General features: G+C 42.0%; 1 protein-coding gene across 2 annotated transcripts in view; it reads left to right on the forward strand.

The window, feature by feature from the left end:
* The window catches only part of LOC122941334 (zinc finger protein OZF-like), a 51,664-nt gene extending 37,342 nt beyond the window's left edge, over positions 1-14,322 (forward strand). For both annotated transcript variants that reach the window (XM_044298471.1, XM_044298472.1), the window contains one exon: positions 12,972-14,322. In XM_044298471.1, coding sequence (XP_044154406.1) covers positions 12,972-14,161 — 1,190 coding nt within the window. In that variant the 3' untranslated portion in view covers positions 14,162-14,322. The remainder of the gene's footprint in view (positions 1-12,971) is intronic.
* The last annotated feature ends 4,500 nt before the right edge of the window (positions 14,323-18,822 follow it).

The following is an 18,822-nucleotide window of genomic DNA, read 5'->3' on the forward strand; positions in this document are numbered from 1 at the left end:
TAAATATAGCAAAGTCTTTGTTACTAAGTGCAATTTATAACTTGAAATACATACAGCAAATTTCAAGTGCAAATCTCTATGGCAGTAAGGGTTATGGAGGCAGGTTGGATGCTGGTGGCACAGTTAGTACTTAGGTTGTGCTGGCCTAGTAACGTTCTGGGTCAAAGGGTGTCTGCTGTAATCCCTCACCTTGCAGCAAAGTCTTTAAAGCTGGTTGCAGCAGTTCACTCTCTCAAGACTTCACTTGAGGCTTGGAGTAAGTAGATCTCTCTGGAGAATCCTATTTGGGAGCAGGAGCCCAGGCTTGTGCTTCCTCTCCTTCCCCTGTCTTGGCAGGAACTCCCTCTCCTGGCAGGAAGCAGGCCCAGCCCACTCCTACCAACAGGGGAGGAACAGAGTGGTGAGCCCTATTCCTAGCCAACCTTTGCCATCTAAATCTTAACTAGAAGTTATGGCTATAAACATATGAAATATATAACAATAGATAACATCACTATATTCAGAATTACAGTACCTCCAGGTTTGGAGTACTACATGTGGTTTTCAGTGGAGGAAGCTAATGAGTGTATCTGGTCATGTGACCCTCCATTTGCAGCCATGTTCAGGACAGCAGTGCCGTGTGGTTCATGGAGAAGGCTTTAATTACAAGTGGGTGGTGCATTCACATTGTAAGAGCTGAACATGTTTATATTCTTAAGTTGAATGTATTACTGTTTCCAACCCAATAGTTAAAATGAACATAAAGCATCCAGCTACTTTACCAATGCAGTTACGGCAGTTCTTAGGAGATCGGTGCCTTTGGAGGTTTGGTATCATCTGCTTAAACTAGTCTTGTGGAAAGACCTTGCTAGATATTGTTCACATCCCTGAGAAAAGATATCTTACTTTCGCAGAACTATGTCAGAAATATGACCTAGGCAGTTCACATGCTCTCCCCTTCCAACAGATATTCCTCTTTTGTAGAGACAGATTGAGAGATGTGTCCGGTGAATGTACAGGTGATTCCCTGGTGTTTACATTAGGGAGTGGAAACTCCAAACTTTCCATTTCCCGTATATACCAGGAGTTGCGAGAATCAAGTAACAAAGCCTCCGCGCAAGCCCTTTTCAGAAAATGGGAAAAAAAGCTCAACATCACGGTAACTGCTGAGCAAGTCTTACAGGGATGGGCTAGAGTGTGCAAGGCGGTGCCGTGCGAAGTATGGAGGGAAACGCATTTTAGATTGATGCACTCGGCCATTTATCCCCTGAAGACGCTGGTTACACAGCGAAACATGTCGCGATGCAGAGTGTAGGAGTGTATAGGTTTTAGGCAGTGATACAGCGATAGTATGCTCAAATATACGGGCAGATAGACAGACTGAGATAGCAGGCAATAGAAATAGGAAAAATATAGGATAAGAGAACAACAACAGTTGACAGGGAGGAGGCGTATGATGAGTAGTAGCTGAGTAGGAGGAGGTGTATTGGGAGCAGCAGTGGCTGCGATAATAAATAAAAAACGAAAATAAAGCTATTCTACTATGCAATTGATCGATAATGATCAAGACAACTCTCCAAAGAGTATAGGAGCGTTCAGTATCTATACTACAGTTGCATTACCTCTATGTAATCCCTTCACACCCCACAAACCCCCACTACCTTTCCCCTTCCCCCTCCTCCTCCCCCCAGGCACTTACTAATGTATTCATTTTTCAATCGCATTATACCAGGGATGCTCAACCTGCGCCCCTCCAGCTGTTGCAAAAGAGACGATTACTCTTACCGGTAATTGGATTTTCCAATAGCCTCCAGAACGGCACTCCAGGAGGAGGGTGTCCCCGCCTCCCCAGGACAGGAAACAACGTAGAAGCTCAATCTTTAAAAGCCCCCTCCCCTTACCTGCTTCGGTTAATGATATAGAACTCGGTTAGTTAGAACTGTATTGAGATAATGGATAATAACAAAACATAACATAATATATCCCACTATAATTAACACAATTTGGGTAGGGAATCCAGTGCCGTTGTGGAGGCTATTTTTCCCCGGCGTCTCCACAATGGCACTCCAGGAGGATTAATAGAGAAAACAAAACTCTAGGGTGGGACTACTGCAGATAAGACTTTTCTGCCATATAATAAATCACGATGTTGAATTACATCTAATTTATAATGTTTAAAGGGATTCTGTCACCTCCCCTAAGCCAAAAAACGATTTTAAAGCAGCCATGAAGCACAGCTTACCTGGATTAGGCTGTGCTCTTTTATCTTGAAATCCGTCCAGCAGTTACTGCAAAAAACGACTTTGATTGATATGTAAATGTATCCTGAAGGTGCCCAGAGGGGCGTTTTTTTCTTCTTAGAGAGCCCAGTACCGCCCCTCTTACAGTGCCCAGCCCGCCTTCCTTGCACTGTCTAACCGCCCCCAGCCTGCCACAGCCTCTCCTCCCCCTCCCTCACGCCGAATGAACTCTCGCACAGGCGCAGTTCCCACTGAGGGCTGCGCCTGTGCGATCAGCAGGAGACTGAGGGCAGCAGCTTCATCTTCGTCACTGGGCATGCGCCGAGCCCAATGACGTCCGATGCTCGCTCTTCCCTGCTGACTGAGGGAAGAGCGAGCATCGGACGTCACTGGGCTCGGCGCATGCCCAGTGACGAAGATCAAGCTGCTGCCCTCAGTCTCCTGCTGATCGCACAGGCGCAGCCCTCAGTGGGTACTGCGCCTGTGCGAGAGTTCGTTCGGCGTGAGGGAGGGGGAGGAGAGGGAGGAGAGGCTGTGGCAGGCTGGAGGCGGCGGTTAGACAGTACAAGGAAGGCGGGCTGGGCACTGAAAGAGGGGCGGTACTGGGCTCTCTAAGAAGAAAAAAACGCCCCTCTGGGCACCTTCAGGACACATTTACATATCAATCAAAGTCGTTTTTTGCAGTAACTGCTGGACGGATTTCAAGATAAAAGAGCACAGCCTAATCCAGGTAAGCTGTGCTTCATGGCTGCTTTAAAATCGTTTTTTGGCTTAGGGGAGGTGACAGAATCCCTTTAAAGAAGGTATTTGGGTTTTTTCCACGTAGCTGTTTTTCATATTTGCTCTAATGAGGCAGAGGCATGGCTCTGGTAGAGTGTGCTTTGATCCCTTTAGGGGGGGTCAAGCTCTTCTGGAGGTAACAGAACTCGATGGTGCTTCGGCTCCATCTGGATATGGTACTTTTGCTTGCCGCCTATCCCTTATGCTGGCCTTGATACTGAAGGAGATGGTCCGATCTTATGAATACTTCTGAGACTTCCAGGTAAATAATAGGCATCTTCTGACATCCAAATTATGGTATTTCCTTTCTAAGTCAGAAGTTGGCTTCTCACAGAAGGATGGAAGCGACACCTCCTGTTGGCGATGGAATTTTGAGGCCACCTTGGATAGGAATAGCGGGGTGTGTCTAAGGATAATACGCTCCTCCAACACTGTGAGATAGGGTGTTCTGCAGGAAAGAGCCTGAATCTCCCCTACTCTTCTAGCAGATGTTATTGCTAGTAAAAGTTTTTTTTTTTCTAGTAAGGAGTTTAAGAGAGATCTCCTGCAAAGGCTCAAAAGGTGCATCCATTAGAACTTCTAATACTGGATTCAGGTCCCAAGGAGGAATGGTAGAATGGACAAATGGGCATCTTCTAAATGCCCCTTTTATAAATCGCTTTATCAACGGCAAGTCTGCCAGTTTTACTTCAAGAAAGCTACTCAATGCGGAGACCTGCACTTTTATGGTATTTGGACTGAGACCTTTGTCAAGACCTGCCTGCAGAAAGTCCAGTATGAGTGGAATATTGGCTTCTTGACTGTAGTACAGTCTGTCACCTGCAAACTCCAAAAATGCCTTCCATGTTCTCCTATAGATCCGAGAGGTAGAGTCCTTTTTAGTACAAAGCAGAGTGGATATTACAGACTCCGCTAGGCCTCTTTGTTGTAAGTGGGCCAGTACACTTTCCAGGCTTTTAAATGTAGTCTCGCTATATCTAGATGGAACACTGGACCCTGACGTAGTAGTCCCAGATACGATGGGAGAGACCAGAATTGACCTGCCGAAAGATTGTAGAGGAGGGGGAACCAGGATCATTTTGTCCAAAATGGAGCAATCAGTATTAGCTGCGCCTCCTCTTCCATTATCTTTACTCACACCTTTGGAATTATATTGTAAGGGGGAAAAGCATACAGGAGATCCTTCGGCCACGGACATGACAGGGCGTCCACCATTAGTGGGTGATCCCTGCTGGATAGGGAACCGAATAAATAGAGTTGTTTGTTTTTCTGATTTGCGAAGAGATCTACTTTTGGTAACCGCCATCTGAGAGATATTTGTCTGAACATATTGGGATCCAATGACCACTCTCCCACTCTTAGATCTTTTCTGCTGACATAATCCGCCACTCTGTTTTCTTCGCCCTTTAAATGGACAGCTACCAGGGACTTTATATTTTTCTCTGCCCAACTGAAAATATTCCCTGACAGATGTTGTAGTTCTCTGCTTCTTGTACCCCCTTGACAGTTTAAGTAGGCTACTGTTGTAGCGTTGTCGGACAATATCTTTATGTGATGAGATTTTCATACGGCAGAAGGCACATAAGAACCTTTAGGACTGCCGATAATTCTTGCATGTTTGAAGATGCTGCAGACATTCCTGGGCTCCAGGTGCCCTGTACCACCTGATTTCCTGTGTGGCCTCCCCATCCTCTGCTGCTGGCATTTATTGTTATGATGGTCTGATCTGAAATTCTTTTTTATCTTCCACCAGAAGAGAGACATCTTTACTTTTAATGGAACTTTCACTTTCCTGTTTAAGGAACTCTGGTTCCCATCCCAGCATTCCAGAAGGAATCTCTGTAATGTCCTTACTTTTAATGGAACTTTCACTTTCCTGTTTAAGGAACTCTGGTTCCCATCCCAGCATTCCAGAAGGAATCTCTGTAATGTCCTTGTATGATGCTGGGCCCACCGGACTGCAGGAATAGTGGATTTTAGATGTCCAAACAGTCTCATGATATCCCTGATGGCCACTCTTCTGGATTCGCTGAATTGGGAGATCTTTTGACTTATAACCATCTGTTTTTCTGGAGGTAAAAAGGACATAAGGCTGTGTGAATCTAGCAGGATTCCTAAGAATTTATTTTGCTGACTGGGAACTAGGTCGGATTTTTGGGCATTTATTAGCCAGCCTAACTCGATCAGCTTTTCCTGCACCGTCTTCAGATGCCTCTGGAGGTCTTGAAGAGATGAACCTGCTTTTAAAAGGTCGTCTAGATATGGAACCACTATTATACCCTGGAGATGTAAATATCCCGTCACCTCGGCCATAATCTTCGAAAATATTCTTGGGGCTGATGACAGCCCGAAGGGTAGTGCTTGAAACTGAAAGTGATACTCCTGACCTCCTAGGAATATCGCAAACCTGAGATATCTTTGGTATGCTCTGTGTATGGGAGCGTGGTAATATGCGTCCGAGAGGTCTATATTAACCATGTAACAATTGCGAGATAGGAGATTCACTGTGGATCTGATTGATTCCATCTTGAATCTTTTGTAAGTCATGTATTTGTTTAGCTTCCTTAAATTGATTATTAGTCTGAAGGACTTGTTTGGTTTTTGAATAAGGAATATGGGAGAATAAAATCCTCGCCTTTCCTGATAGCGTGGGACTTTTTTTTTAGAAGAGATAATATTTCAATTTCTAAGGCTTGTTGTTTTTTCTGGCCTTCTTAATGGCCTGTTGACAGTGAAAAATTCTGGTGGAGGTGTGTCAAACTCTAGTTTGTACCCTATGCATATGGTGTTTATAACCCATGGGGAGGAAGAAATTTCTCCCCAGGCCGTGGAGAACATCTTTAACCTGCCACCTACTTGAGGCCTGGCGTCATTGGCCAGGTTTAGAAGTGGATTCAGGGTTGACTAGAAACCCCTTCCCTCTTCCTCTGGAGGATTGCTATTTTCCAGTACTGTACTTTCTTTTCTGGTCTGGTCTGTTCCTCTTTTGATTTTGAAAGGATCGACGCTGCTGATAGAATCTTGATTCCGAAATAAAACCCTTTTTTCTTGTCTGATGCTTTATCTAAAATGTCCTCCAGGACTGATCCAAACAGCTTATCTACCTCACACGGAATAGAGCATAGCCGACTCTTAAAAACTGGCATCCCCGGACCAAGATCTGAGCCATCTAGCTCTTCTCATAGAATTAGAGAGGGCTGAGGATCTGTCAGAGAGTCCCACCAGGTCTGCGGACGCATCTGACAAGAAATGACACGCCTGTTTTAAGATGGGTATTGAAGCCAAGATCTCTTCCCTTGGAGTCCCTGCCGCCAAGTGTTCTTCGAGCTGTGATAACCAGACTGACAGGGATCTTAAAGTACAGGTAGCAGCTATGCTGGGCCTAAGCATGGCTATGTTTGTTTTCCATGCGCGTTTTAACAGACCCTCAAATTTTTTATCCATGGGATCTTAGGCCCATGTCTTCAAAAGGGAGAAAAGTCTTCTTAGATATCCGCTCTACAGGCGCATCAATCTTAGACGTTTTGCCCTCCTAAGTAAATGGATATTTCCTCTTAAAGGAGGTGGGAATTACATTATTTTTCTCCGGATCTTTCCATTCCTTTTTAATCAACATTTTAATGTTACTATGTACAGGAAAGACATTACTTTTCTTTTCTCCCAGCCCCTGGAACATTCTGTCCTGAATAGACTGAGGCTCTTTGGTCTCTTCTATTTTCATTGTAGCCCTAATGGTCTTTAATAGTCTTTCTGTATCTTCTGGGCTACAAAGGGGCTTCCCTGATTCATCATCAGAGGATTCAGATTCTCCTAGAGATAATACCTCTCCCTCCTCAGAGTCCGGCTCCAACTGAAAGTCTGACATCTGAGATCTTTGTGAGGTAGAGGCCTGAGGAGAATACGGAGGCAGCCTTGTATCAATCGCTGATTGGACCTCTTCCTTAATCATGCCTCTGATTGATTCAAGAAAAGAGGGTGCTTCCTCTGAAACTATTTTGTCCGTGCATTTTGGACATAATGTTTTCTTTGATTTAGAGGGTAGTGTCTTTTTACAGATTGCACATTTCTTCTTAGCTAATGAATCCTCAGATCTTCTGGTGCTGGTGTCCTTGCCTTGCAAGGTAATATTTAAAATTTTTAGGGCTCTGTCTACAGTGACTCTTATTTAACACCAGCACCACACCAGTGAGGGATATTATAAGGTGTTTCCCACCCACCTTTCTTAGCAGGGCCAGTATCAGACAGGAAGGAGGCTTACCGGGCTCTGGGCAACAGGATCCACAGGTTTGCGGGACTCAGGAGCTTCCATGGAAGCCAACATATTCACCGGACAGCGCTGCTGGACGTCGAACTCCCTGCTCCCGGTCTCATAACCGCCAGTTGTATGACGTCACCCGCTACCGGAAGTGACGCCGAGAACTGGCAACAACAATTCCGGCCTATGCGCATGCCTGTGATCCCTCGTTCCCGCAATGAGCAGGGGAACGGAAGCCCGGGGCTGCCTTAAGCGAAGGACTTATGCCAAAGAAACGGGGACAGAAATCTGCCAAACCCCCGACCTCTTCACGGCCCTCCCAAATGGGGCAACCTTATCCAGGCCACGCGTCCAAGAACCCCTGATCTGGCAGGACCGTCTTCCACGCGATTCCCAGGGACAGGAAACAACAAACTGAAGCAGGTAAGGGGAGGGGGCTTTTAAAGATTGAGCTTCTACGTTGTTTCCTGTCCTGGGGAGGCGGGGACACCCTCCTCCTGAAGTGCCGTTGTGGAGGCTTCGGGGAAAAGTACAACTCCCAGAATGCCCTAATAGCTGTAAGCTGTCCAGGCATGCTAGGAAGCTGTAGTTTTAAAACAGCTGAAGGGCCCGTAGGTTGTGCATCTCTGCATTATACACTGTTCTTTTTCCCTTTAAAGATGAACTACCACAAAAAAAATTATTCTCTGACCTGCTAGAAATATATAATGTAATCTGTAGTGAAGGTAATCTTCTTACCAGTGTCTGTATTTGTGAGTTATCCTCTCACTTCTGCTTCTCAGCTGTCTCATGTGACCAGCAATCAGACTTTCCAAATAACACAGCATCTTATGTGTGGAAAATAAGTCAGTTTCTCTATATATTCCTATGGGAGCCTCAGTCTCATAGGAATGAATAGAGAAGTAACTGACTTTCTGTCCTGTGTCAGTTGGAGATCAGAGAGCTGGTCACATGACACAGCTAAAAATTAGAAGGGTGGGGATAGCTCACCAATACAAACGCTGATAAGAAGATTACATTCACTACAGAATACATCATGTTTCTTTCTAACAGGTCAGAGAATAAACATTTTTGCAGGAGTTCTTCTTTAAGGCTAAAATATTTTATGTCACTAAGGTGTTAAATGCACTTGTGTCGTAGTTATATTCACTTCAGACATAATTTATAAATCTACAATAAAAAAGTGTCATTTTCGGGAGGGTTTAATCAATTTTAACGTGAACGTTAATGGTTTAAACAAATAAAATACAAGTTATACTGAGTCTTTATCACAAAACTTCTGTATTTACCAATTTACTCAACTCTTCCTGCTCTTTAACATGATGCCCAAAGCATATTAAGGAGGCAGATTAACTTTAATGTAAAGGATTGTTTGGCTTACGTGCTGATTGTGTCATTAGAGGGATTCTCTGGGAATTAAGAAAATGAAAATACATTAGGAGAAATAAAATGGCCGCCGTCATATTAGCACTCACAAAACCTGTCCTAATCATCCTCCTTTCTGCCCTACTTGTTAGGGATTATGATCCTGAATACAGCTGAATCTCTGTGAGAATGGAGTTCATGAGGAGACATGAAGTACAGAGGACGGACAACACAGACTGTGTTAATGGAGACTGCATACAAGTGCTACTCATTATCTACATTATCTATCTGTACTTCATGTCTCCTAATGAACTCCATTCCTACAGGGATTCATCTGAAGATCATATTAAACTGTATTCAGGATCATAATCTCTGACAAGTAAGAGAGGAAGATGGTGCAGCTCTTTAACTTGTCCTCCTGTGTAATTAGGACACGTTTTGTGTGGACTAGTAGGATGGCAGCCATTTTATTTTTCCTAATGATTGCTCCCTGGACAAAACGAGCCATTATAACTAATGAAAAGTATTTGGTAATATATTTATAATGAAGTAATATCTAAGTATTTTCATTTTCTTAATTCCCGGAGAACCCCTTTAACATACTACCTTCATAAAGTATGAATTAATAATGTGGAACTAAAGGAAAAACAAACTCAAAGTGTTATTCAGTTACATCAAGTTATGGTGGTATGGGTGTGCACTCCATTTATGAGTGAATGGTCTGCAGTGCTCTTTCAGGGGGATCCTGAGAGTACCGAGGGGGCGCCACAAGGACAGTTTAGGATGAAGATTAGAAAATTATAGTTGTCAACGATTATTGACAATGAAGGGTAAGGCGAGAATCTATAAACGAATCAGGATATTTGGGTATAAATAAAAGGAGGTATATATATATAAAAAATATATATAAAATATATATAAAAACATGCACGTATTTCCTTCCGTATACACCACTATAAAGCGATCGATGATTGTTGGTGTGTAGAAGGATTTTTTATAAAATGGTAAAGGACTTACATTACTGGGAGGGAGGTATAGAATAAACTCAATACACCTATACCTCAGCCTCCCCCGTCGAGGTCGCTTGTAGATGGTAGGTCAGGCTTCTTGGTCCCCAAAAGGATGTTATCGAGGGTCCAAGGTAAATTAGAAGTCTGTTTAATGACAAATAAAAGCTTGATGCATTTTGGGGGTGATATCCCTTTTTCAAGAGCAAAGTGACATAACAGAGATAGGTACAACAACATTTATATAGTAATGAAAAAAGCCCATGGTCAGCAGTTTTGTGATGGGGGGTGGAGAAGGAAGTGACATCAAAGTGTTGATGCAAATAGCTTTTTAGATTACAAAAGCTGCCGTTATTATAAATGGAAACACAACGTACCGTGTGGGCAAATGAGACGAATACCCAAATCTGAAGGATCAGATAGCAATCATCAAGTCCAAGATTTCTGGAAAAAAGATACCCGGAGGGCCTCATCTCTGACTCAATTAATAAACTTGAAAAAGAGACCCAGATAAACTGACTGTTACCAAAACAAAAAAAAAAAAACACCAACCGCAGACCCAGGAAAGTAGTAAACATATCTATAACTTCATAACCAGGTATACACCATCCCACAATAAAATGTAATTAATCTTAAAACAACATTGGTCACTCCTTCTAAAAGACCCGTTCATTGGTTCCGTACCTAAGTCACCCAATATGACGTATCGAAGAGCAAAAACCTTGAAACAAATCTTGACACCCTCTTGCCCACTAAGTTAAAGGGAAACCCAACTAGTGACCCAAAATCCACAAGTGACCAAGAAAAACCAAAGGGATCACACAAATGTGTACATAAACGATGCAAATGTTGTTGCACTATAACTCACAAAACCAAAGAAAGAACTATAAATCTTTCAGGCGAAAAAATCCCCCTATCAAGTTATATGGATTGTAGTACCACAAATGTGGTGTGCATGCTTGAATGCCCATGTGAGCTACAATACGTTGGCCGTACCACCCAGAGTGTCAGAGACCGGCTCAATTTACACCACTTTAACATTAACAAGAAATATGCAAAACATAGCGACTCCAGACATTTTGCGCAGAAACATGGTGGTGGTGACGCATCCCTTCTACGACTTACCCCGATAGAATGGGTCCCCAAATCCTTCCTACAATTATGTAGGAAGGAAATGTATTAGATTTTTCACTTAAATTCTCTGACTCCTTTTGGTCTAAATGAGACACTAGAGCATAACAACTACTAATGGATAACCCAATATTTTCCTTTAAATGTGGTCTGTTTATTGATATTTATTTCTATTTTTATACATTTTTATTGTGGTCTAATTTGATTATATCTCCACCCCATGGTCTGAGCACCTTATTAATTATCTGTAGAAAATACCTTTATTATTTCATCTTGTATTACTATATTTTATTACTTTTTTTATTGCTTTTTATTACTATTGTCACAGCGGAGAGTGGGGGAAACCCCCCCACCGTGCAGTGTCAGATGGTAAAGGGGATCAGCCTGGCCAAAAAGGAGAGATAAGGGAGCAGGTCACCTCCTACCGCGTCCCTAATCCTCTCCCTGACTCCTCACCATATGAGCAGACCCTGATGGTGGGACAGCTCATACACTGGATACCTAATATCCTGAGTCGACCTGGAAATCCCTCACTTAGGAGCAGGGGAGAGACTACCTGTTCATCCACAACACGGAGGAACAGGAGTCTCTAACTAAGGCCAGGCTGCAAGGATGGGAAACACATACAGCTATTGAGATGGCAGGTAAGCGAAACCCATAACACACTTACCTGCCACAGACACACTGACAAGAACCCGTGCACAAGTGCTGGTGTCCACACCAACATTAGAGGACACAGGACACACCACAAACCACACAGGGACCCAGGACACCCATAGCTGCAATAAACATAAGACAGGGGAATATCTAGTAAACATGCACCCAACACCACCAGACATGTAACACCAACTAGACATACAAACACCCATACAAATAGGGACAGAAAGGGAAGGAGACACTGGGATAACATTGATGACCACAAGGTTGGCCCTCACTGGACAGATGGAACACCCTGGACTGGAGCAGAGCTCCAGCACCAACGACAGCTGAAGTACAACTGACTCCAGCCAGGAATCCACAGAAGATAAAAGCCAAGTGACCACACCCAGTCAGGGAGTTAACCCTTACAGCACCAGACAGAGGGAGGCTACAACTTAAAGGGGAAGTGCACACACAAGCATACTAAACCACATGTTACTACCGGCAACAGCATGCGTGGCAACCATGTCACGGCAATCACCCAGAAGGCCAAGACACTGCCACCGCATGCTCTCACAGCAACACATTGCCGCGGGCAACCGCAAGTGTGGCAACAGTGTCACAGCGAAAACAAAAGGCCATGACAACTATCTTATCAATTCTACTATTTTCTATTAGTTTATTCATGCATTTTTATTTTTATAGGCGATTGAACATATTTGTCGGTTCAATGCTGTCAGTTTATATATATATATATATATGTATAACTTTTTTTTTTTTTCAAGTACTCTATTGTTCATAAGCAATTTTGACATTAGCAAACTTTATCCAGGATAAAGATGACAGATAACTACTGACCATGAGCTTTCTCATGCTTTTTTTTTTCCCCCTCAAGCACTTTATTGTTGATGAGCAATCCTGACTTTAGCAAACTTTATCCAGAATAAAGATGACTAGGAAGTGATGTCACTTCCTCTTCCACCCCCCATCAGATAACTACTGACCATGTGCTTTCTCTCCCTTTTTTTTCTCAAGCACTTTATTGTTCATAAGAAATCCTGACATTAGCAAACTTTATCCAGGATAAAGATTACTAGGAAGTGATGTCACTTCCTCCTTCACCCCTCATCAGATAATTGTGTACTGATTCTCTTTTTTTGGGGGCTTGAGGAGCTGCCTCATCACCAACATCAGTGTTTGCTTTGTTTGCTTGTTTTTGTATCTACCTCTTTTATTACTTCCATCAGCAACTACCACCCTCTGGTGCATCTCCTGGTGCCTCCTAATCTTCTTTCCCTCCCACCTTTCTTTCCAAAATTTCTCTACCCCAAAATATTCATCCAGTCACTCCTTTGTTTCCCTTTATTGCCAAATTATTATTTTTTTTCTCTTCACATATGTCCATTTAAACAGAGGATGCTGCTTCCCCATTCTTGTGGTTAGTAGGTATCCCAGCGGTCAGATCTCCAACGTTCTAACAATTATCCCCCATCTACGTTTGATCATTGTAAGGGAAGCTTCTTGTAGGAATCAATTTGAACATTTTTACATAAAATCTGTTTCTTTTTCCAACAGATGACTGCGCCGACGACTTTGTGTGCCATCTCCTTTTATCTCCAAATTATGAAGAAACACATCACAGTATCACAGAAGACAATCAAGAAGAACATTCCCCAACACTTCTTACCACAAATATACCCTCAGTCCTTCACAGCAGAGATCTATCTACTGATCCCGCTAATCACAAGGAACCTTCATCTGATCAATCACAGATTGTTAATCGAAGTAAAGAACATAAAGAATGTAAACTATTTACATGTTTCAAATGTGGGAAACATTTTAAAAGAAAAATTAATCTCTCTAAGCATGAAATAATACACAGAGATGAAAATCCATTCTCGTGCCCAGAATGTGGGAAGTGTTTTCGCCAGAAATCACAACTTTTTAAACATCAAAGAAGGCACAGAGGAGAAAAGCCATTTTCATGTCCAGAATGTGATAAATGTTTTTGTCAGAAATCAGATCTCCTAGTACATCAAAGATCTCACACAGGAGAGAAGCCATTTTCATGTTCTGAATGTGAGAAGCGTTTCATTCAGAAATCAAGTCTTGTTAAACATCTGAGAATTCACACAGGGGAGAAGCCTTTTTCATGTTCAGAGTGTGAGAAATGTTTTACCCAGAAATCCCATCTTTATAAACATCAGAGAACTCACACAGGGGTGAAGCCATTTTCCTGTTCAGAATGTGGAAAATGTTTCACCATGAAAGCTACTCTTATTGAACATCTGAGAACTCACTCAGGGAAGAAGCCATTTTCATGTTCTGAATGTGGAAAATGTTTTACTAGGAAAAAGCATCTTATTGTACATCAGTTAACTCACACAGAGGAGGCACCATTTTCATGTCCAGAATGTGGGAAATGTTTTAGCCAGAAGGCCTATCTTGTTAAACATCAGAAAACCCACATTGTCGAGAAGTCATTTCCATGTTCAGAATGTGGGAAATGCTTTACCAGAAAATGGCATCTTATTGAGCATGAGAGAATTCACACAGGGGAGAGACCATTCTCATGTCCAGAATGTGAGAAGTGTTTTAGGCATAAGTCCGATCTTGTTAACCATCAGAGAACACACACAGGACAAAAGCCATTTTCATGTCCAGAGTGTGGGAAATGTTTCACCAGGAAATCATATCTTGTTATACACCAGAGAGCTCATGCTAGAAAAGACATTTTAACGTCTGGACTGAGTGATATGTTTTAACATAATCAATAAGCAATTTTAATGTTCAGAATGTAGCTGCTATTTTACTTCAGTAGTAGTTCTCCATCAGAATTTGCATTTACTGTTCTATCAGTTTCCTCAAAGTTTTCCCATTCAACCAAAGAAGGTTCACCACATTATTAAAATACTTACTCTATGGATCTCAAATACTGAGACTCAAATACTTTGGCGTTTCTTTTATGCCATAAAATGAAGTCTGTGCCAGCAAGGAACTGGCATAGTTTTCAGGTGTGATGTATGCCAGTGTTCTGCCCCCATTCTGCCAGCTTGGGTCGTAGAGAAGGGGAGAAAGTCTCAAGTTTTGCTGCAAAACAGAACCTGAAATAAAATGTCTGACTTTAGCATGGCACAAAGCTGGCATGCACTAATGATACACCCCCCTTTGTCTTTAATGTTCCAAAATAGATTTTCTGCAACCGATACTCTCCCCTGCCCCATTTGCCTGTGACAATATGAGGGAGATTTATCATCTCAATTGTGCCAAAAAAGTGGCTTTAAAAAGTCGCAAGCTGTGCAGTTGTGACTTTTTAAATGCACTTTTTTGAAAGAAAAATCACAAGTCACTCTTGTAAAGCCGCCCTGGCCACTTTTCCAAAAACGGGGCATGGCATATGTGGGAAAGGGGTGTGGACAACAACAAAGACAAATTTATCTTTATTTACCCCAGTTTTCGGGTGCATATAAAGCCAGAAATCTATGGCAGCTCTGAGCTTTCGAAGATTTCAGTTAAGGCACACAGACTGCCAGAGGATGAGCCTAATTTATGACGGGGAGTGTGCCTCATAATAAATTAGGCACATCCTCTGGCAGCGCAGATGTTATCAGGAAAACACCGGTCTTGAGAAATCTCCCCCATGGTATCTGACAATGGCACTCTTCCCACATTACACAACATCATCTCTGAACGGCATCATTGCTGAATTTTCTCACACATATGACGATACTCCCCGCAACACTGATCATTTAATCCCTCAGAAGCCACTGTCAATAGTGACTGTGGCAACTGTGGAGTTAGAGGGAGAAGACTAATTAGATGCAATGGCATGTACCCAACTAGTACAAAAAATAGTGAAAAGGCCTGCATCTTCTTTCTTTCAGCTTTAGGGGGCATTTACACAAATGTATTTTGTTTTTACGTCCATGCTGCATTTTTTGCGGATAGAATGCGGAACCATTCATTTCAATGGGTCTGCAAATCTATGTGGACAACACACTGTGTTGTTAGTGTCCATATTTCCGCAAGGCCATGCTGCAAAAAAATAGAACATATCTTACTTTTGGCCACAAATTTCGGTCCACAGACCCAATCAAGTCAATGGGTCTGCAATGAAAAAATGTGGATGACGTTCCGAAGAAGTGTTGGATCTAGAACAGACAGGCCACAGCAGAGCATAGTGAAAGAGGAGACATCATGGCCAGGATTGATGTTGAAAAACGTATTATACTGGTACAGGATTGGCCCCAGCTATGAGACAACCGCTCTGACTTGTCCCATGACTGCATCAATAAGGATGCTGGTTGGGAAGAAGTCACCAGGGATCTCAACCCATCTGATTGTGAGAAAGCAAACCAGAACCAGCACGAGAAGCTGGGTATGTATTCGAATCCCCATACACCCTAAAGTAATAATTATAGCTTCATGCAGTATGTATATGGCAAATTGGGTGTATTATATTTATTATACAGTAAAATATTATATTATTATAATATTATATTTGAAATGCACATAAAACTAAGTTTAAAGGGAACCTGTCAGCGGAAAAAGCCATCCCAAACTGCCAGCAGTACCTTCAAGTAGCAGTGAGTTTCTAATGATGATTTTCTTACTACATTCACATGAGGCAGAAGTATGAAAAACATTCTTTTATCCTCTGTTCGTGCTATTTTGCAGTCAGGATTGAAGTCAAGGGGGCAGCGGCCTCCTTGCTTCAAGTCAAGGTAATCGCACCCCCTTCCCTGTCCCTTTGCCTGTGACTGACAGCCAACTGTCAGGCATAAGCGCTGTCAATTACAGGCGAAGGGGCAGAGAATAGGGTTGCGGTGGGGGTACTTGAAGGTATTGCAGGCGGAGTGGGATTGCTTTTGCCGCTGACAGGTTCTCTTTAATGCTTAGCAGTCTGCATTATGTGGTTTCATTTTTAACCCCCTTAGCATCAACAAGAATATGAAGGCTAATTATACAAGTAAGTAAAACACTTAAGCATTGCAAAGTATGTTAGGCAATACAGTACAAAAATACTGTATGTTAATCTTGTTATCAAACATTGGCAAATACAGTAGCTTTGTATTTTGCTTTTACTATATCACCTCTTTAGCTTTTTTTTATTTAATACTTGCATCATATTACACTGTTTTTTTTATTCAGCATTTCTACCGTGTAACAGTGGCATAGGGTTCTATGGGCTCCAGGGCTTTGGATTGGCCCCCCATTATCCCCCTCTCCCACCTCCATTACCCCCATCTTCCACCCTATTATAGGTTTGAATGCATTGTGGTACAATATTAAATAGAAGTACAGTTGTGTTCAAAATAATAGCAGTCAGACATCACTAACCCGATCAATCACTGTTTTTTGTAGAAATGATATTTGTACATGGCAAATAATTTACTAGCAGGTGTAGTAGAGTAATAGAAACCCAACAGTCATGACATGCATGCTGCTGATTCTTTGTAATTCAATCACTTATTAAAAGAGGCATGTTCAAAATAATAGCAGTGTGGAGTTCATTGAGTGAGGTCATTCATTCTTTGAAAAACAGGTGGCAACTATTTCCCTTATTTAAGTAAGGAAGGCAGCAAATGTTGTACATGCTGGTTACAGTGCATTTCTCTCTGAAATTCTGAGGAAAATGGATTGTTCCAGACATTGTTCAGAAGAACAGCGTACCTTGATTAAAAAGTTGATTGGTGAGGGGAGAACATATAAATAAGTGCAGAAAATGATAGGCTGCTCAGCTAAAATGATCGCAAATGCTTTAAAATGGTAACCAAAACCTGAAAGATGTGGAAGAAAGTGAAAAACTACGATTCAAATGGATAGAAGAATAGCCAAAATGGCAAGGACTCAGCCAACAATCAGCTCCAGGAAGATCAAAGAAGGTCTAAAGTTACCTGTGAGTACTGTTACAATTAGAAGACGCCAATATGAAGCCAAGATATCGTCAAGAAACCCTCGTAAAGTCTCACTTTTGAAAAAAAGACGTGCTGAAGAGGTTACAATTTGCCAAAGAGCACTTTTACCTGCCTAAAGAGACATTTTGTGGACTGGTGAAAGTAAGATTGTTCTTTTTGGGTCTAGTGGCCGGAGACAGTTTGTCAGTTGACCCCCAAACACTGAATTCAAGCCACAGTACACTGTGAAGACAGTGAAGCATGGTGGCACAAGCATCATGATATGGGGATGTTTCTCATACTAAGGTGTTGGGCCTATTTATCGCATACCAGGGATCATGGATCAGTTTGAATACATCAGAATACTTGAGGAGGTCATGCTGCCTTATGCTTAAGAGGAAATGCCCTTGAAATGGGTGTTCCAACAAGACAACGACCCCAAACAAACCGGTAAACGTGCAACGTCTTGGTTCCAGACCAAAAAGATTGACGTTATAGAGTGGCCAGCCCAATCCCCGGATCTTAATCCAATAGAAAACTTGTGAGGTGACATCAAAAATGCAGTTTCTGAGGAAAAAACAAAAAATCGAGAAGAACTGTGGAATGTAGTCCAATCATCCTGGGCTGGAATACCTGCCAAAATTTTGTTGACTCTATGCAACACAGATGTACAGCAATTCTCAGAAACAGTGGTTATACAACTAAATATTAGTTAAGTGATTCAAAGGAAAGCAAAATCTTCAAACATTTTTCAGTTTATATAGTGAATGTTTGAGTTTGTAAAGAAGAATACAAACAAAGCAATTTTTGTCTTACTTTTTTTTTAGAGGAACAACACAAATTTGATATATTTTTTCTTCATGTTTTGATTTGGAATAGAATGTGTAGTGTTCCTAATGCATTTGTGTATGGAAATAAAAAGCTATTAGAAGGATTTTGAGCTTTATTCACATTTTAAAACACACTGCTATTATTTTGAACACAACTGTAGGTGTTTAATTTTTTATTGTTACCATATGAAATATATAAAAAGAAAAAGTTTCAAAGTATTCCTGTCACCGCCAGTTCTGTGAGACGTTCTTCTCTACCTCTTGCGTGACGTTTTTTGTTTTTGTTTCACTTTGTCATCTCCTTTCCTTTTCCCAGCTATCACCTATTTACACTAATTGTCTCCCTTTATATTCCCGCCCATACTGCCTCACTTTGCAGTTTATATTTCTTCCTGGATGAGTAGTTCACTGCTGGAGGCTGCTACTGCTGATTCTTCAGATAAGTCTTTTTCCTTTATTTGTGTTTCCTTGCTGGCTTGATTCTAGGTGACCCTGACTCCGTCCATATTAAGTGCAGGGAGCCAGTGGTCGTGTCCCCTCACTATTATAGGGTTTTCAGGTGTCACACAGTATTAGGTACGTGGGCATGCAATCGTCTACCATAAAGACCTTTGCATGGGCATAGCAGTCAGGGAGAGCTCTAGGGGTTTTATAGGGCTCATCCATATGCTCCTTAGTTTGGGATCAAGCCAGTCGGAT

Source organism: Bufo gargarizans, chromosome 6 (assembly GCF_014858855.1).
Source record: "Bufo gargarizans isolate SCDJY-AF-19 chromosome 6, ASM1485885v1, whole genome shotgun sequence".
Classification (NCBI taxonomy): domain Eukaryota; kingdom Metazoa; phylum Chordata; class Amphibia; order Anura; family Bufonidae; genus Bufo; species Bufo gargarizans.